General features: G+C 42.3%; 1 protein-coding gene across 1 annotated transcript in view; it reads right to left on the bottom strand.

Moving 5' to 3' along the window:
• The window catches only part of PSMB4 (proteasome 20S subunit beta 4), a 414,203-nt gene that overhangs the window by 255,458 nt on the left and 137,895 nt on the right, over positions 1–20,850 (bottom strand). Inside the window, exon 4 of the mRNA XM_044079370.1 lies at positions 11,838–11,954. Within this exon, the coding sequence (XP_043935305.1) occupies positions 11,838–11,954 (117 nt within the window). The remainder of the gene's footprint in view (positions 1–11,837; positions 11,955–20,850) is intronic.

Genomic DNA, 20,850 nt, shown 5'->3' with positions numbered 1-20,850 from the left:
TTAATAGGAAGTACAGTGGATATAAAAAGTGTGAGCACCCCTGTTAAAATGCCAGGTTTTTGTGATATAAAAAATGAGACCACAATAAATAATTTCAAAACTTTTCCCACCTTTAATGTGACCTATGACCTGTGCAATACAATTGAAAAACAAACAAATCTGTTGGGGGGGGGATATAAATAAAAAACATACAATTTAAGCTGGTTGCATAAGTGTGCATACCCTTAAACTAACACTTTGTTGAAGCACCTTTTGATTTAATTACAATTGATTTAATAACAGCATTCAGTCTTCTTGGGTACACACCTGCCATCAATTAAGGAGACTGATTAACCCCAAATAAACTTAATCTATCCTAGTCGGATTTCCCTGACATTTACTTAGTTGCCTGCTACAGCAAAGGCCATGGTTCGCAGAGAGCTTACAAAGCATCAAAGGGATCAGTCAGGAGAAGGGTAAAAAAAAATGTCCACAGCATTGGCTATACCTCATCAAAAAGTGGAAAAAATATGGGACAACAGTGATGTTGCAAAGAACTGGACGTCGCTCCAAAATTGATGAAAAGACAAGACGAAAACCGATCAGGGAGGCGGTCAAGAGAAAGTACAGTTGTGTACACTTACCATAAATGTAGATGTTCGAGTGTATTCACTGTTGCAGTCATTACATTTGGGTAATCTGCTGGCAGGTTGCCCTCAGTCGGCCTGAATAACAAAGTCTTGGGTCCTGCGTCAGTTGACGTATCCTCTTCCATGACGTCAGGGGTATAAAACATGCATCAGACGCCATTTTATTTAGTTTTTCTTGCCCCAGATATCAGCTGCCCCCCAAAATGGGGAGCAAAATGACATGCATACAAAAATAAATATTAAATATATATAAATCCACCTTTAGAAACATAAACTTTACCTTCATATAAAAGCAAATACACCACAAAGGTTTTTGGGAATAGTGAAGGAAAGAAAAGGTATAGAAAGGGGGATGGCGGGTGGGTAACCGGGACTGCAACAGTGAATACACTCGAACATCTACATTTATGGTAAGTGTACACAACTGTACTATGTTCTTCGTGTTTCACTGTTGCAGTCATTTCATTTGGGTAGAATCCCAAAGTTATGGATGGGAGGATGAAATTAAACAGCATTAGGAGCGGCTATAAGGCCCTGCAGAACTGCAGTGGCAAAGCCTGCCCTGGATTTGGAGAAGAGAGGCAAATGATAATCCTTTGTGAAGGTATGAACAGAGCTCCATGTAGCAGCTTCCAGAATATCTTTGGTTGGAACCCCTCTGAGAAAAACTGCTGAAGTAGAGGCAGCCCTGGTGGAATGTGATCTGATCCCCTTAGGCACAGGCTTACCATGGTGCAAGTAGCAGAAACGAATGCTGTGGCTTATCCACTTAGAGACAGTCTGCTTTGATATAGCCTTCCCCTCTGACCCTGCAGCAAATGCTACCAGTAGTTGCTCAGACTTTCTTAGAGATTTGGTCCTGTTTAAGTAGAATCCGTATACATCCAATGAATGCAGAATCCGCTCCCCCTTGTTCTGCGGATTTGGGTAAAATGTTGGCAGGTGAATGGTCTGAGCCACACTGGATACCACCTTAGGCATAAAAAGGAGGATTGGTCCTGAGGACACCCTGTCCGGGTAAAATATAATAAAAGGCTCCACTGCCATGAGAGCCTGTAGTTCTGAAACCCTTCTAGCTGAAGTGACTGCCAAGAGAAAAGCTGTTTTCCAAGACAGAAATTTTATATCCGCAGTAGCTGCTGGTTCAAAAGGAAGCAGGGTGAGTTTTTCCAGCACAAAATTGAGGTCCCATGCAGGAGCTGGTGATCTTCTGGGAGGCCTTAAATTTTTGGCCTCTCTAAGATACTGTTTAAGCAGTGGATGAGAAAAGAGGGAAGGCTCTGTGTTGTAATGAGCCGAGATGGCAGAGGCATGGATTTTTACTGAAGAAAAGGATAGGCCCTTGTCAAGCATCTCAGTCAAATATTGTAAAATCTGAGGAATATTCGGCTTTGCTGTGTTTGTTCTTTGTGCTTAGTTCCAAGCACAGAATCTCTTCCATTCATCAGCATAAGATTTTCTAGTACTAGGCCTTCTGGCTTCCAAAATGACATCCATCACAGATTTACTGAGAGATGTTGTTTGAATAATCAGCCATGCTGCAAGATTCAAAGTTTGGAGCTAAATGTGCAGAATTTGATAGTTCTGCTGAGACAGTAGATGAGGTATTTGAGGCAAGTACCATGGAGGAAGCTGAGACATATTCCTTAGTAGTGGGTACCAGTGCTGGCGAGGCCAGTCCGGAGCCACTAGGATCATTTTTGGTTTTTCCTGTCTGACTTTTAGTAAGACCTTGGAGAGTAGAGGGAGAGGCGGAAAGGCATAGACTGATAGGGCATCCACTTTCCATGCTTTTTTGTGATGAGTTATTGTGCAGAATTTGTCCAACTGATAATTTTGGGGAGAGACAAATAGATCAGTCTGGGCAACCCCATTTCTGTGTTAACATGCTGAAGATTTGTGGATCCAGTTTCCATTTGTGCGGGTCCACAAGATTTCTGCTTAGGTCGCCTGCCAATGTATTTTGCTTTCCTGGCAGGAATTGAGCTTGAAGATGTATTTGGCAAGTCAATGCTGTGTTCCACAAGGCCATGGCTAGTCTGCAAAGGGGGTAAGAATGTGTACCCCCCCCCGCTTGTTTATGTACCACATAACTGGGGTGTTGTCCGTCTTGATCAGTAGTTGTCCTGGATGAAGTAAGTCCTTGAAGGCTGTCAGAGCATTCTGAACAGCTAACATCACTTTCTGGTTGATATGCAGATGCATTTGGTTTGGGCTCCATTTGCCCTGAATGCATCTCCCCTGCCAGGTGGGCCCCCCAAGTATAGTCTGATGCGTCTGTAGTTAGGGTTTGGGTGGCAGGGGGTAGAGTGAATGACAGTCCCTTGTTTTGGTGACATGTCTCTGCCCACCAAAGAAACTCCTGTTGTAGGCAGGGAATGACTGGAATCAATGTTTCCAGACTGTGACAATGTTGACTCCATAAACTTTTTAGGTACCATTAAAGTTTTCTCAAATGCAGTCTCGCATATGGAATTAGTAGAATGCAGGATGCCATGAACTCCAAAGCCCTCAGAATTTGTCTTGCAGATAACTGCTTTTTTTTTTGCCATTTGTTTGAAGTATGTTGTCAGTTGCCTTTGTTTGAATGGCGTGAGGTAAGCCATCTGGGCAGCTGTATTCAAGCTTGCTCCCAGGAATGTAATCATTTGAGAGGGTACCAGTTGCAATTTATTTTCGTTTATGGTGTACCCTAGTTATGCTAGAAGTCTTTTTACAAACGCCAGATGAAGAAGAGGGTCCTTGTCCTCTGCTTGAATGAAACAGTCATCCAGATAAGGATAAATTTGAATGCTTGTCTGCAGAATGCAACTACTGGTGCCAGGCATTTTGTAAAGAACCTGGGCGCAGTAGATAAGCCAAAAAGCAGTGCAAAGAATTGGTAACACTGAAAACCTGCTTTGAAGCGGAGGCATCAACTGCATTATTCCCTTATTGGGATATGCAGGTATGCCTCATTTAAGTCTAGAGTTACTAACCAAGCATTCCTGCCTAGCATAGGCAGTAGCTATTGTAAAGTCAGCATTCTGAATTTTGGAATGTCCAGGAACGTGTTCAAAATCGATAAGTCCAGTATTGGACGCCATGAATTGTCTTTTCTGGGTACCAGGAAAAGTCTTTAATAAAAACCTTGTCCTTTTTCCTTTTCTGGTACCGGTTGAATAGCCCCCATATCCATGAGGGACTTGACTTGTTTCTGGGCCTCCGCCCACTGGTTTTGTGGCAGATACGGCCATCTGTTTGGGATTGGCAAAGTATGGAAATTAAATTGGTACCCCTGGGATACTATGTTTAATACCCACTTGTCCTGGGTAATTAACTGCCAATTTTGAGCATGAAGTGCTAGTTTTCCCCCCAAGGGGGCTGCCAAAAGATAAGTGCTTGGTGATGGTAGAGGAAAGTCACTGAGACTGCTTACTGTAGGGTTGTGCTTTGTTTCCTCCTGATTTGGAGGTGAAGGCACCCCATTGCTTTGACCTGTAAAAACCCTGTGATTGGTATCTGGAGCCTTTTGAGTGCCTGGATTTGCCTTGAGTGGCTCTGTTGGACACAGGAAAGGACCAATTTTTAGTAAGCCAGTGTCTACTGAACCTGGGTGGCTGCACTTGTAAGAAATCTTTTACAGTTTGCATAGATTTAGCTTGGTCTTCCATTTTCTTTAAAACCTCTTCTGCCTTATTACCAAACAGAGCATCATGCTGCAAAGGGGCATCCAACAATTTAGCTTTAACATGAGCATGTAGATTTTGCTCCTTGAGCCAGGCATGCCTTCTAATCACAGATCCAGTAACGGCAGCCCTACAAGAGGCCTTCCCTTCTTCTTTCGGCTGCTCCCATTAGGGGTCGCCACAGCAGATCAACTGTTTCCATTTCCTCCTGTCCTGTGCATCTTGCTCTGTCACACCAACCACCTGCATATCCTCTCACCATATCATAAACCTTATCTTAGGCCTTCCTCTTTTCCTGTTACCTGGCAGCTTCATCCTTAACATCTTTTTTCCCAATATACTCTGCATCCCTCCTCAGCACATGTCCAAACCAACGTAATCTTGCCTCTCTGGCTTTGTCTCCAAACCTTCCAACCTGGGCTGACCCTCTAATATACTTATTCCTAATCCTGTCCATCCTCGTCACACCCAGTACAAATCTTAACATCTTCAACTCTGCCACGTCAAGCTCAGACTCCTGCCTTTTTGTCAATGCCACTGTCTCCAACCCGTATAACATAGCTGGTCTCACTACCCTCTTGTAGACCTTCCCTTTCACTCTTACTGGTACTAGTCTGTCACAAATTACTCCTGACACTCTTCTCCACCCATTCCATCCTGCCTGTACTCTCCTCTTCACCTCTCTTCCACACTCACCATTACTCTGAACTGTTGATCCCAAGTACTTAAACTCATTCACCTTCACCACCTCTACTCCCTGCATCCTCACCATTCCTACCCTTCCTCTCATTCACACACATATATCCTGTCTTAGTCCTGCTGACCTTCATTTCTCTTCTCTCTAGAGCACATCTCCACCTCTCCAGGGTCTCCTCCACCTGTTCCCTACTCTCACTACAGATCACAATGTCATCTGCAAACATCATAGCCCACGGGGACTCCTGTCTGATCTCGTCTGTCAACCTGTCCATCACCATTGCAAATAAGAAAGGGCTCAGAGCTGATCCTTGATGTAATCCCACCTCCACCTTAAATGCATCCGTCACTCCCACCGCAGACCTCACCGCTCTCACACTACCCTCGTACATATCTTGTACCACTCTTACATACTTCTCTAACACTCCCGACTTCCTCATACAATACTACAACTCCTCTCTAGGCACCCTGTCATATGCTTTCTCTAAATCCACAAAGACACAATGCAACTCCTTCTGACCTTCTCTGTACTTCTCCATCACTCTCAGAGCAAACATCGCATCTGTAGTGCTCTTTCCTGGCATGAAACCATACTGCTGATCACTAATCATCACCTCCCTTCTTAATCTAGCTTCCACTACTCTTTCCCATAACTTCATGCTGTGACTGATCAGTTTAATCCCTCTGTAGTTACTACAGTTCTGCACATCACCCTTATTCTTAAAAATCGGTACCAAAACACATTTTCTCCATTCCTCAGGCATCCTCTCACTTTCCAAGATTTCATTAAACAATCTAGTTAAAAACTCCACTGCCATTTCACCTAAACACCTCCATGCTTCCACAGGTATGTCATCGGGACCAACAGCCTTTCCGTTCTTCATCCTCTTCATAGCTATCCTTACTTCCTCCTTACTAATCCACTGCACTTCATGATTCACTATCCGCACATCATCCAACCTTCTCTCCCTCTCATTCTCTTCATTCATCAACCCCTCAAAGTACTCTTTCCATCTGCTCAACACACTCTCCTCACTTATGAGTATGTTTCCCTCATTATCCTTTATCACCCTTACCTGCTCGTACAAGAGGCCTCCAAGGAATAAAAACCACATTGCAAAGTATGCTTTCTAACTTGTTCTGCTGAATGCAATAATTCATGTAACTCTATTTTCCACACAATCAGAAATCATAATTTTCTGTTTCAATAAGCCCATAACATGATGTTGATATTTAAGCATATGAAACTGGCAGTTTAAAGCCCTGACTGCCAAGGTTGCAGACGTATAAACCTTCTTACCCCATCTATCCAGCGCCCCGGAATATCGACCAGAAGGGGTGGGATTCTTGGCTGTAGAGTCCTTTACACCCTTGGGACCCTGAGAAATAGTTTCAGGGTCAGCTGCATGGTTTTTGAAAAGGAAATTGTGGGAGTCAGGAACCCTGTAATATCGGTCTGGCTTACTAGGAGCCGGAGGCATGGAATCAGGAACCATGCTCGATTCCGAGAAAACATCAACAATGTCTAATACAGGAGGTACTGCCAAAGACCCATGCTGAGAAAGAAGGAAATCCCTAAGCCTCTTTTTTGATTCAGAGAAGTCCTGACTCTCCCAGTGAAAATGTTCCCTTAAAGTATGCATAGTCTCTCCAAATGAGCAATCCTCAGGAGGAGACACAGATGGGATGGATTCCTCTGCATCAGAATCCTCATAGGGTGGAATAGAAAATTCCTGATAAGAGGAATCAGAAGAAATGGAAACCTGATCTGAAGATTGATAATCAGTGCCTTGCCTAGGCCTCTTAGCAGGGGGTGGTTGGGAACCCCTGATCAAGGTAATTAAATCCTCAGCCATTTTGATCATCTGTTTTTTAGGCATAGGGGCCTGAGCACGTGGCTCATGCATCGGTTTTTTAGACATGGAAGTTGTTTTTGACCTAGTTTTTGTTGCTGGCGTCTGTTTAATATAAAAATGTTGAGGCCTGAAAACACCCTCAAAAGCCGGAGCCTGCTCAGCAGCTCCAGACCCATCTAAGGGAGAGACATCCGCGGGTTTAATACTCTGAGAATCTCGCGGCATACCGGACTCCGAATGGGTCTCGGTAGAGGCCTGCGACTCAAAAGTAGCAGGTATCAGGGGCTGCGAAAATGCCTCCCTGAGTACTGGCGAACTGGCGACTGGCTTAGGGGAAGCTTCGTCGTTGGTTTTGGACCTCGACTGTCTGTCTGTCTTTTTCTTTGCGTTTTTTGTGAACTCCGGTAGTCATATTGCTAACCAACGACATTTCAGGATAATTAAATCTTGAGCCAAAATATTTAGAAGCAGAAATATACAGACACTTAATAGTGCGTTGGTTAAATCTAGCACAAAACCAACAGCAAGGCACGTTGCGATCTGGGCTTAGGCAAGGAATACAGTACAAATGAAAATCCTTATGAGGTATTTGCTTCCCACAAGTAATGCAATTATTAACTTTTACTGACATCGGTAAGGAACAAGAAAAAGTTTCCCCAAAGGGGTACGTAGCTTTAGTTTGAAGACTTCAGATCTGAAACAAACACTAAAATTTCAGGAGTTGGCCGACCGGCACTTGCAAACTGCTTCTGCTTCGGGCACCGCGCGGCAAGAAAGACTGAATAAAATGGCGTCAGCTGCACGTTTTATACCCCTGATGACCTGACATCATGGAAGAGGAGACAGCAACTGACGCAGGACCCAAGACTTTGTTATTCAGGCCGACTGAGGGCAACCTGCCAGCAGATTACTCAAACATAATGACTGCAACAGTGAAACACGAAGAACATCTACAGGAGCTGCAGGAATTTCTGGCAAGTACTGACTGTGTACTACATGTGACAACAATCTCCTGTATTCTCCATATGTCTGGACTATGGGGTAGGGTTGCAAGATGGAAGCCTATTCTTACACAGAAAAACATCCAATCCCGGCTAAAATTTGCAAAACAAAACAAAGTCCCCCAAAAGCATGTTGGAAAATGGGTTATGGTCTGATGAGTCCAAGGTTGAACTTTTTGGCCACAATTCCAAAATGTATGTATGGCGCAAAAACAACACTTTGCATCACCAAAAGAACATCATCCCCACAGTGAAGCATGGTGGTGGCAGTATCATGCTTTAGGGTTGGTCGTCTTCAGCTAGAACTGGGGCTTTAGTAAAGTTGAAGGGAATTCTGAACAATTCCAAATACCAGTCACTTTTGGCCCAAAATCTTCAGGCATCTGCTGGAAAGCTGAAGATGAAGAGGAATTTCACCTATCAACAAGAGACAATGACCCCAAGCAAACATCCATATCAACAAAAGAATGGCTTCACCAGAAGAAAATTAAAGTTATGGAATGGCCCAGCCTGAGCCCAGACCTAAATCCAATAGAAAATTTGTGGGGTGACCACAAAATCTGACAGATTTGGAGCGCTATTGCAAGGAAGACTGGGCAAATATTGCCAAGTCAAGATGTGCCATGCTGATATAGACTCCTACCCAAGAAGACTGAAAGCTGTAATTAAATCAAAAGGTGCTTCAGCAAAGTATTAGTTTAAGGCTGTGTACACTTATGCAACATTTTATTGTACATTTTTTTATTTTTTATATTTTTTCCGCTAACAGATTTGTTTTTCAATTGAATTGTACAGGTTATAGGTCACATTAAAGGTGGGAAAATTTTTGAAATTATTTATTGTGGTCTAATTTTTTTATATCACAAAACCCCAGCATTTTAAAAGGGGTGTGTAAACTTTTTATATTCACTGCATATTGAATTGTGGAAGGCAGGTTTTCCACTCTCTTGAATCCAACTCTTCTCCTACCATGGTAGAGGGTTGGGAATTGGATTTCTGGATGTCCAGTGAGAACCCAATACTAGACCACAAATCATGCTCAACTGGAGAGAGGACTGCATCTCTTCCAGAGATGATGCCTGAATAAAGCAGTAATCCAGAATGCTCTCACTGGAGCCAGACATTTTTAGAAGACAAACAGTGGACAAGCCAAAGGGCAAGGCAGAAAGTTGGCAGTGAGAGGTCCCTGCCTTGAAGAACAGGAACTACCTGTGACCATGCACTATAGAAACATGAAGGTAGACATCCTTCAAGTCCACTGTAACCCCATGAGAGCTTCTGGTATGATAATTGGTAGAAATCTATGCAGAGTAAGCATTATAAAGTTTGGGACCAGCAGAATCATGTTAAGTTTTTGACAGGTCTAGGACAGGTATCCATGACCTTTCTTTACTTGGGACAGGAAACAGCATGGAGTGATCTTTGTACAAGAAGAGTTTGAACTTAAGCCTGTACCAGCGTGGAGAGTGGAGGGAGAGTGCCAGAAATGTTTGGGATTTTTGAAAATTACATCCTGTAGCCTGACTTTACTAGGTTTAATACTCATTTGTCTTGGGTAATGCTGAGCAAGCTGGGATAAAAAAGGGACAGCCTACAGACTACTATTCTAGCCGGAGAAGAGTGGGGGTTAGGGATTGGGAGGGATTTTATGTGGTGGGGCAGGGAAGTGATCTGCTGAGTCAGAGTTGCCCCACTGGGTCACTGTGACAGGGAACCACCAGGGCTGGCCCAGGGATCAGTTTGCCTCATTTTGAGGTTTTCCTTTGCTTTCCACCTTTATCTTTAGTCTGTGTGGCATGAAAGGACCGGTCTTTGCCTGGGTAATTTCTACTGAATCTTGATGGTGGGATCTGCAGAAAATCTTTGACATCTGCACTGTCTTCATCTTCTCTTCCAATTTATTAAATACTCTTTCAGTTTAAGGTCCATAGAAAACGTCCATGGCAAAAGGAAGTCTAGGATTTCTGCTTTAACATGTTTAGACAGGAGTTATTTCTTCAGCTAACCATAATTCCTGATAATGGATGCCATGGCAGTTACCCTGCTGGATGCATTCAAAGCATCAAAGCCACATTTCAAGGAATGCTTAGCAGCTTGGGTGCTACTATTGTATAGACCCAGCATCTCTTTCTGGAGAGCCTTATCTACAAATCCCCTTTACTTATGTTTCATCTGATCCAAGAACATCTCCTGGTATTTATTAAATATGAAAATTGAAGTTCCAAGTCTCTCACAGTCAGGATAGCTATTGTGCATCTTTTTCCCCAAAATCAACACAGAGATGTGCTCTCCTCACCATTTAGGAGGGGGTTCCAGAAATGCAGCCTTTGGACCCTGTTGAACTGAATGACTACTTTGGGATCTGCCATTAGCTTCTTACACGTGTGCCTGCAGAAGTCAAGTACTCTGTAGAAACAGTCAGGATTCCTAGGGGCAGGAAGTCAAGCTACAAGGCTGTGTGCACATGACCCACAATTTCCAGCACTGGTGGAATAGATAATGGTTTGGGTGCAGGAAGAAGAAAACGTCTAAATCTCTTCTTAGACTGGGAATATTTCTCAGCTTCCCAGTGAAAAAACTCTTTCATCTTATGAAAAGTGTCCTCAAAAGAAAGGTCTGCAGGTGGTGAAGTTGAGGCTAAGGTATCTTCCAACTCTTAGCTGACAAAAGACCATATCGAAAGCTGGTCAACATATGTTAACTGTTCCTCCTCAAGAGTCTGAGCAATTAAGAGTCTTAAATGGACAGATTCCCATAGCAGGGGACTTTTTCAGGGAAGTCCTGCTTGGAGCTTACATAATCCATGAGATTCTCCGCTAACCTGAACAAGTCGTATGGACAGGCCTGTGATATGTGGCTTAGGCCCATATGGTCTGTGCTAGGTAAAAAGATGACAGACTTGATTACCTTCAGAGGTATGGGCCTGCATTTGGGTGTGGTGTTGGTTAAGGATGGCTTTTGCAACCTAAATACAGGCCACAGTACCTCCTCACTAAATAGGGGAGGATTCTGCTTTTCCCCTTGGTAACCAGAATCTGGGCATCAGACGTTTGTGACTGTCTACTGGTGCCATACCTGACTGACACCTGACTGACACTTGACGCTGCAGGGCACAAGCAGCCTAAGCCAAGTGGGACAGTATCGGAAGGGGCTGCAAAAGAGCCTCACACCTCCTTTACCGATCTCAAGCGTGGGAGGGATGCCAGAAACAAACTGTCATCAGCTCCTCCAGCATTCGTACCCGTGGGAAGCTTCTCCTTTGATTTTTTTTTTGCAGGAGGCCAGTGGAGGGACTGGTGGACGCAACAGTGAACCTAAGCTGCGAGTGAGATCTTTTCTGAATCTTTGCAGACAGTGTGTGTAGTGGTTAAAATATGGACAATGGGGAGCAATTTGTTCCGTCATGATCGGGACTCAAGCAAAACAAAAAGTATAAATCCCCATGGGGAATTTGTTTTTTGCACTCTGTACAAAATACTGTAACAATTTTTCTGACATCTACAATTTAGTACTCTAGAAAAACAGAAAGTTTCCCCAACAGGGTACTCATTACACTAAGATGTGAAGTTGCATTAGACTCAGATGGCAAAAATGAACTAAAGATAGGGCCAATTGACAACTCTTTACAACTCCAACATCTTGATGTCAGACAGGAGGGTGTCTGCCAGGCTGCTTCTGCTTCGGGCTCCTCGGCAAAAAAGACTGATGTAATGGCGTCGGCTGCCTGATTTTATACCACTGACGACCTGACGTCAGTCCTGGAGCGACAGCAACTGACACAAAAATACTAAGCCTCTGATATTCGGGCCGATTGAGGGTTACCGCTGGCAGGATAACCCAAATGTGATGACCAGTGAAACACGAAGAACATCATCTAAGTTATACAACAGCAGCAACAAAATGATATAAAAAAACTGTGGGTCAATTATGACTAGTAGTTTCTCCAACAGTTATCCATGCTGCTCACAGCTCCACTAGTAAACCTACTTTGTTATAAGAACGTGCATCTCTGTAGTACAAGACTTTCAGACAACGCTCAATCAATTGACGGGCTTCATCTCTGGAAAGGTCAGGCTTGGTTTCCATCACTTCTCTCATCAATGGCTGAAAGGAAACAATAAAACTAATTTAAATTAGAAAACAACTCATGTTGCTATTCCAGACAGAAATAACTTTCACTTTAAGAGTGAAAAACTGTATACTTTACTAGTGAAAAGCAAATGTGTGCGTCTTCCTCTTAATGGATGCTGACAGAGTATGTGACTGACTGTAGATATTTATTAGCACTATTCCACTTATCCCATCAGGCATTTATCATCAATTCAACAATGTTATCAATAATTTAAAAGAACTGCCACTCTACAGATGAAGAATTACAGTCATCACTGCTAATTACCCCATTCTATTTCTCCCACTGTTAAACCTGAAAACAATAGTGCTGGCAGCAATGAAGTTTTTAAAACCTGTTTTAATGTAAGCGCTTTCGGCTCGGACCTTTCCGAGCCTTCTTCAGACAAAACAGTGTATATTATCAAACAGACATTTAAATAAGCAATTCAATTAAAACATCAATTAACTTTTAAAGTTGAATGCTCTTAAAAACAGCTTGCTTCATTTTTAAGTCACAAACACACATTCAATACCATAAGGTCAAACTACCAATACAAGTAAATACTAAGCTATAGAATACCTTTATGTGATTATTAGTAATAAATAACTAAATAATATAAAAAAATATAAAATATGCCATATTAAAAAATTAATATATATTAAATAATAAAAAACATCATCTGTTCAGAGACAATAAGTTTAACACACATTTAATAGAAAGTGCCTCATTTAGACCTGGAAACACTTGAGCGTTGGTCAGAATCTGCCATTTAAGCTCATCTATTTCTAACTTAGTTTGCCAAGGACCACCTCTAATATCACTCATTCGTTTCTGCAAAATGATAAATTTAAAAGAGTGTGTTGGATTAAGTGAGATATGCTTAGCTAGAGCATTGTTACAATCCTTATTTTTAATGGCATAACAATGCTCATATATCCTTTGTCTAAGTTTACGCTCCGTTTTACCTATATAAAACGCCTCACAGAATTGACATAAGGCTGCATAAGTTACTGCTTGGGTTTCACAATTAAATCTAGAATTAATGTAATACTTAATGCCATTAATGACACAGCTATTTGTTACTAAAATGTTTTTACATTGGGCACAGCAACCGCACTTAAACATACCTTTAATTCTAGAATGTGTGAGACATTTCATTCTTTTTTTCAAGTATATTTTTAAGATTTAAACCCCGTTTATAGGTTAGTTGAGGTTTATTACCTAAAACTCTGAACAGTGCTTCATTACTATTTATAAAAGCCCAATTTTTGTATAAAATATTTCTTATCTTATCATAATCTGTCGAGAAAGTGTGCAAAAAGCTGATATTATATGACACCTTATTTACATTAGTTGCCAGATTAATGTTTGACTCACATGTAAAATTGATACTGATATCAACTGACATCTCATTAGAATTATGTTCTAACTGTTGACAAGAGCTTAATAATGGGAGATAGAAACCAGTATCTCTTTTATATTGTATTTCGTGTCTCACAGCTGAAATTAAATAATTAGGATAGCCCCTATTCAAAAACATCTCTTCTAATAAATTACATTAAATTAGAAAACAACTCATGTTGCTATTCCATACAGAAATAACTTTCACTTTAAGAGTGAAAAACTGTATACTTTACTAGTGAAAAGCAAATGTGTGTGTCTTCCTCTTAATGGATGCTGACAGAGTATGTGACAGACTGTAGATATTTATTAGCACTATTCCACTTATCCCATCAGGCATTTATCATCAATTCAACAATGTTATCAATAATTTAAAAGAACTGCCACTCTACATATGAAGAATTACAGTCATCACTGCTAATTACCCCATTCTATTTCTCCCACTGCCCATATTTAGCTAATCCAAATTGAGTCCTTTATACTGAATGACATACGATTTTCTTGGAGGAGTTAAACTACCCATTCGTAAATTGGTGAACAAATTCCACCATCAGCAAATATGCACAGCATTTCCTCAACTTTATTAATGCCAGTTCCTTAAACTAGACAGTGTCCTCTCCTACTAAGGACCTGTCTTCTCAATCTCATAATCACTAATCCTTTTTGCACCATACCCCATGTCTCCCCATTCATGGTTAAAATCAGACTACCAGGCCATTCTATTTTCTCTGAAAATCCAACACAATGCAACCACAAACAACCCCACTGTACTCGGATTTCTCAAAAAACTATTTTCTAACACTCTGATTGTATAATGAAAACTGAAAACTTTTCTCTGAGACCCAGCAAGTATGTCTTTACGGTTTGTGTTGATAATATGGTGTGTGTGTGTGTGTGTGTGTGTGTGTGTGTGTGTGTGTGTGTGTGTGTGTGTGTGTGTGTGTCTGTTTTGAATGAATGTACAGTGTGTGTGACAAGCTGAATGCGCAATTACTTCTTTAAGCTGAATACTTATTTAATCTGTGGTGCAAACAGTGTTACAATGGCTTAATCAATGTATATTTATGTGTGTGGGTGTACACATATAAATCTCAATCATCAAATGAAGTGTATGCTCACATGCACCCAATCTTACAAAAAAAAATATTACACAAGCAAAGCTCACACTAACCCACATGTAATAGGCACTACACTTAATCTCTACCCAAAACGAACAACATCTCCCGAACACACATTAATAGGTACAAGTGTGTTGTACAGAGACACAGAGCCACAGACACAGAGAGAGAGAGACACACACAGACACACACAGTCTTATGGTTTCCTGTACAATTAAAAACCCAATTCTGCAACCCCAAGATGTGTAAAAATAAATAAACAGATTTCAACATGAGTGGATTATGAAACTCAAGACGTCATGGTCAAAACAGCTCTTTATGCTGGGAATGTACCAACATACCAGGGCATGAACACTTCAAGGCCAAGAGGGGGAAGGATGCTATGCTCTGAAAACTGGGCCTTCTGTAGGAGTTCTGGCATTTATTGCTACTGCAATAGTGATCCACAGAATAAGCAGCTGTAGACCTTTCCTATTCTCCAAAGATGCAAAAGGGTCTTAATTAGGGATACCTCTGCTGCAGAACAGCTCCTCTTATCTAAGAATCCTGTTCTCGCTCACACCCTCAATTCTGATAGTCTGCACCTTAAGGGAGTCCATGTCCTTGATGAAACCAATGACTCAGCAAGATAGGTCTTTAAAAGAATGCTGAGATAATGCCTTCTTACAAAAAGTATGTGAAAGGCTCCTCCTTGCCTGTGATGTAGGAAACTAAGGCTGACATGTATGACTTACCACTTGAAGGACACCTGAATGGACAGATCTAGAAATGTCTTAGCTTTGCAGTTGAAGACTATGGTTTGGTACAGTAACTTAGCACTGTCCATCTAAGTACATATGCTTCAAAAGTGGAAAAGGCTCAGGTTGCTGAAAAGAAGCCCTAGAAAAAAGGCACTTCCTCAGTTTACCAGCAAACAGATGAACAGCAAGTCAAATAAATGGGCATTGGGGTTCCAGAATATTCAGTCACTACAAGAAGCAGGCAGGTGCCATAAAAATCACCCCATCCCATCATGCATTGTAGTACAAGCCTTTCTGCATCTTTGGCATGAGATGCAAAGGATGTGAAGCTTGAAAAAGAAATACAGACGTACAGGTTCAAGAACAACTATGCCAGGGACAGGCGAATGTGGCTGTCTATGTTATGAAGGATGGGCCTAATATAATCTACCGAAATAACTTTTGCATCTGATAGGAGGTTCATACTCCATTAACAGCAGGAAAAATTCCCTTGCAAATTCTCAAGGGTGGTTCTTCCTATGAGAACATTCCTCTTGACAACAGTGGATAAAAGACAAGTGGGGTGAAGAAAGGAGTAGGTTAAGGAGCATGACAGTAACACTCACAGGTGATCTGAATCTGCCAGGAACAGACTGAAATTTGGAGCTCCAGAGTAGAGTGGGAGCAGGAGCTAAGTGAAGTCTTGGACCATGACGGATTCAGCCAACTGGATAACCACTGCAGGGGGGGGGGCATGAGGTCCACGTTAAGGCACTGTTTGTTAACAGTGATCATGTTAATGTGTCATTTATGTGGGGGAAATGGTAGGAATAAAAAAAGGCATAAGCGTTGGTGTGGAATTTTAGAAAAATAATGATAATGCTATTCTGGGGGAGGTGGTGAAGGATAATTTAGGCGCCAATTGGAGTAAACAAAACATGGGAAAAAAGTCACAATGGAGTACTCAGGGCTGCAGAAAAGGATGTGAGGAACAAGCAAAAGCAGAAGACCAATGTGGCTACTTAGGAATGTGAGGATAGCAGTTACTGCAAAATATAGAGACTAAGAAAATTAGAGAGGAAGAGGTGGTTAGATGGAGGAAGCACAATACAAGGAGGCTAGCAAAACAAAAGATAAAGATAAAACAATTAAAGACCAGAGTGGAAAAGGAGTTAACAGAAGGGATTAAGAAGAGAAAAGAAAAAAAACTGGCAGAACAGACAAGGATATGCAGAAGGAAATGGCCACCCTTAGGGAGGATAAAACACGAAAACCAGATCTGACCAGTGTATGTTGACAGATGCCTTGATGGGCATCTCTAACAGATCGTTGGTTACTGCATAAGTGTGCAAGGCCTAAACGGCAACAAATGCACTGCCCCTGCATAAGTGAAGGATAAGAAAAGTATAGAGAAAGTACATTTGTGTACACTTACCATAAATGTAGACGTTAGAGTGTATTCACTGTTGCAGTCATTACATTTGGGTAATTTGCTGGCAGGTTGCCTTCAGTTGGCCTGATTAAAGTATTTGGTCCTGCGTAGTTGGCTGTCCCTTCTTCCGTGACGTCAGGTCGTCAGGGGTATAAAACATGCAGCCAATGCCATTACATTAGTTTTTCTTGCCCCAGATGTCAGGTGCCTCCCAAATGGGGAGCAAATAAAATTAAAAACACAAAAGAAATATACCTCCAACCCAAAGCAAATACACCAAAAGGGCTTTTAAGCATAGTGAAAGAAGGTATAAGTATAGCCAGAGAAAAATAGGGAGCTGGAGGGAGGGTAACCAGGACAGCAACAGTGAATACACTCGAACATCTACTTTTACGGTAAGTGTACACAACTGTACTATGTTCTTCATGTTTCACTGTTGCAGTCATTACATTTGGGTAGATTCCCAAAGCTATGGTTGGGTGGAGGGAATTATACAGCATTAGGACCAGCTATAAGGCCCTGCAGGACAGCAGTGGCAAAGCCAGTTCTGGATTTAGAGAAAAGTGGTAAATGGTAATGTTTGGTGAAAGTATGAAATGAGCTCCAGGTAAGCAGCTTCTAGAATGTCCTTGGTAGGAACACCTCTGAGAAAGGCTGTTGAAGTAGATGCAGCCCTAGTGGAATGGAATCTGATCCCCTTGGGGATAGTTTTTCCATGGTGCATATAGCAGAAATGAATACAATGGCTTATCCATTTGGAAATGGTTTGCTTTGAAATAGCATTTCCCTCTGCCCCTGCAGCAAATACCACCAGCAGTTGTTCAGATTTTCTTTAAGATTTAGTCCTGTTTAAGTAAAATCTAAGTTGTCTGTGTACATCCAATGAATGCAGAATCCGCCCCCCTTGTTCTGTGGATTGGGAAAGAAAGTTGGCAAATGAATGGTCTGTATAAGAGCCACACTGGAAACCACCTCAGACATGAAGGATGGATTGGTCCTGAGAGACACCCTGTGCGCATGAAAAATGATGAAAGGCTCCACTGCCATAAGAGCCTGTAATTCGGAAATCCTTCTAGCTGAAGTGACTGCTAAAAGGAAAGCTGTTTTCTAGGAGAGAAATTTTAAGTCTGCAGTAGCACCTGGCTTGAAAGGAGGGAGAGTGAGCTTCTCCAATACAAAATTGAGGTCCCAGGCAGGGGTTGGAGCTCTCCTGGGTGGTCTTAAGTTTTTGGTTCCCCTGAGATACTGTTTTAGCAGAGGATGAGAGAAGAGGGAAGGTTCTGTGTTGTAATGAGCTGAAATGGCTGAGGCATGGATTTTTATGGAAGAAAGGGACAGGCCCTTGTGAAGCATCACAGTTAAGTATTGCAAAATCTGAGGAATGTTGGGCACTACTGTGCTTATCCCTTGAGATGGATTCCAGGCACAGAATCTTTTTCATTTGTCTGCATAAGATTTTCTAGTACTGGGTCTTCTCGCCTCCAAAATGACATCCATCACAGGTTTGCTGAGGGATGCTAAGGGTGAATTTAGGTGATTAGCCACGCTGCAAGATACAAAGTTTGGAGCTGAGTGTGCAGAGTTTGATTGTTCTGCTGAGACAGTAAGTAAGGTGTCTAAGGCAGGTGCCTCGGTGGAAGGTGTGACACACTGCACTGGAGTGGGTACCAGTGTTGGCGAGGCCAGTCTGGAGCAATCAAAATCATTTTTGGTTTGTCCTGTTTGACTTTTAGTAGAACTTTGGAGAGCAGAGGCAGAGGGGGAAAGGTATAGACTGATAGGTTTTTCCAGCTGAAGGACAGAGCATCCCACTTTTCAGGCTTTTTTGTGATGAGTTCTTCTGCAAAATTTGTCCAACTGATAGTTTTGGGGTGAGGCAAAAAGATCTATGTCTGGGCTCCCCCATTTGCATGTCAACATGTTGAAAATCCATGGTTCCAGTTTCCATTCGTGAGGGTCCATGAGATTTCTGCTTAGTCAGTCTGCCAGAGTATTCAGCTTTCCTGGCAGGAATTGAGCTTGTAGTTGTACTTGATAGGTCACGGCCATGTTCCACACTGCCATGGCTAGTCTGCAAAGGAGGTAGGAGTGTGTACCCCCCTGCTTGTTTATGTACCACATAACTGTGGTGTTGTCTGTCTTTATCATTAATTGTCTTGGATGAAGGTAGTCCTTGAAGGCTATCAGTGCATTCTGTACAGCTAGCATTTCTTTTTGATTGATATGAAGGTGCATTTGATTTGGGCTCCATTTGCCCTGAATGCACTTCCTGCCAGATGAGCCCCCCCATGTATAGTCTGATGCGTCTGTAGTTAGGGTTTGGGTGGCAGGAGGTGGAGTGAATGACAGACACTTGTTTTGGTGGCAGGCCTCTGCCCACCATAGGAACTCTAGTTGCAGGCAAGGTATGATAGGAATCATTGTTTCCAGGCTGTGACAATGTTGACTCCATAAACTTTTTAAGTACCACTGAAGTTTTCTCCTATGCAGTCTTGCATATGGAATTAGAAGAATGCAGGAGGCCATGAACCCCAAGGCTTGCAGAATTTGTCTTGCAGATAGCAGGGTTTTTGTGGCCAACTGTTTGAAGTAAGTTACCAAATGAATTTGCTTTTCTGGGATAAGGAAAGCCATCTGGGAAGTTGTATTCAAGCTTGCACCCAGGAATGCAATTTTTTGAGAGGGTACCAGTCGTGATTTATTTTCGTTTATAGTGTACCCTAGACAAGTTAGAACCCTTTTTACAAACGCCAGATGTTTTAGAAGAATGTCCCTGTTTTCTGCCTGAATCAGACAATCATCCAGGTATGGATATATTTGAATATTTCTTTGCCTGCAAAATGCAATTACTGGAGCCAAGCACTTTGTGAAGACCCTGGGCGTAGTACATAAGCCAAAGGACAGCGCAGAGAAAGTACAGTTTTGTACCTACCATAAATGTAGATGTTCAAGTGTTCACACTGCTGCAGTCAATACACTTGGGTTATCCTGCCGTCAGGCGGTCCCGCAGTCGGCCAGAGTTCCAAAGTCTTGGTCCGGCGTCGGTTGCTGTCGCTTCTTTCCTGACGTCAGTGCGCCAGGGATATATAAGATGCATCCTACGCCATTTTCTTCAGTTTTTCTTGCCCCAGATGTCAGGTGCCCCCCAGTAGGTAGGCAATACATATGGCTAATAAAAAATATACATATAAAATAAAAACAATACCTTCAGTTACAAGCAAATACACCGCAAAGCTTGTATAGGATAGAAAGGCATAGATAAGCCCAGCTAGTTCAGAGGGGATTCAGGGAGGGTAACCTGGACTGCAGCAGTGTGAACACTAACATCTACATTTATGGTAGGTACAAAACTGTACTATGTTCGTGTTACACTGCTGCAGTCATTACACTTGGGTAGAATCCCAAAGCTAAGGTTGGGGTGGCTGGTCTATAAAGAGTTAGGATTGGCTATGAGGCCCTGCAGAACTGCAGTGGCAAATCCTGTTCTGGCTTTAGAGTAAAGAGGCAGGTGGTAATGCTTGGTAAAGGTGTGCACTAAACTCCAAGTTGCAGCCTCCAAAATTTCCTTAGTAGGTACTCCTCTGAGAAAGGCTGTTGAAGTGGCTGTTGCCCTGGTGGAATGTGGCCTAATGTTATTTGGGACTGATTTTCCATGGTGTGTGTAGCAGTAACGAATACAGTGTCCTACCCATTTGGATATAGTAGCCTTGCCCTGTGATCCTGCAGCATATGCTACAAACAGTTGCTCAGTTTTCCTGAAAGCTTTTGTTTTGTCCAAGTAGAAGCGTAGCTGTCTGTGTATGTCCAAAGAATGCAGAAGTTTCTCCCCTTTATTCTGGGGGTTTGGATAAAAAGTTGGCAAATGGATGGTTTGGTTAAGAGCCACACTAGATACCACCTTTGGCATAAAAGTAGGGTTTTGTCCTTAAAGAAACCCTGTCCTGATGAAAAAATATAAAAGGTTCCACTGCCATTAATGCCTGTAGCTCTGAGACTCTTCGTGCTGAAGTTACTGCCAGGAGCAGAGCTGTTTTCCATGAAAAAAATTTAGATCGGCTGTATTGGCTGACTCAAAAGGTGGTAGGGTCAGTTTTTCCAAAACGAAACTGAGGCCCCAAGTTGGTGTTGGTGCTCTCCGGGGCGGTCTTATGTTTTTAGCCCCTCTGAGGTACTGCTTTAGCAAGGGATGAGAGAATAAAGGAGGATCCGTGTTGTAATG

The sequence above is a fragment of the Protopterus annectens genome, chromosome 8.part0 (assembly GCF_019279795.1).
Source record: "Protopterus annectens isolate FY-2018-M chromosome 8.part0, PAN1.0, whole genome shotgun sequence".
Taxonomy (NCBI): domain Eukaryota; kingdom Metazoa; phylum Chordata; order Ceratodontiformes; family Protopteridae; genus Protopterus; species Protopterus annectens.
Note: the sequence above shows the minus strand (reverse complement) of the source record. Positions and strands in the feature narration are given on the sequence as shown.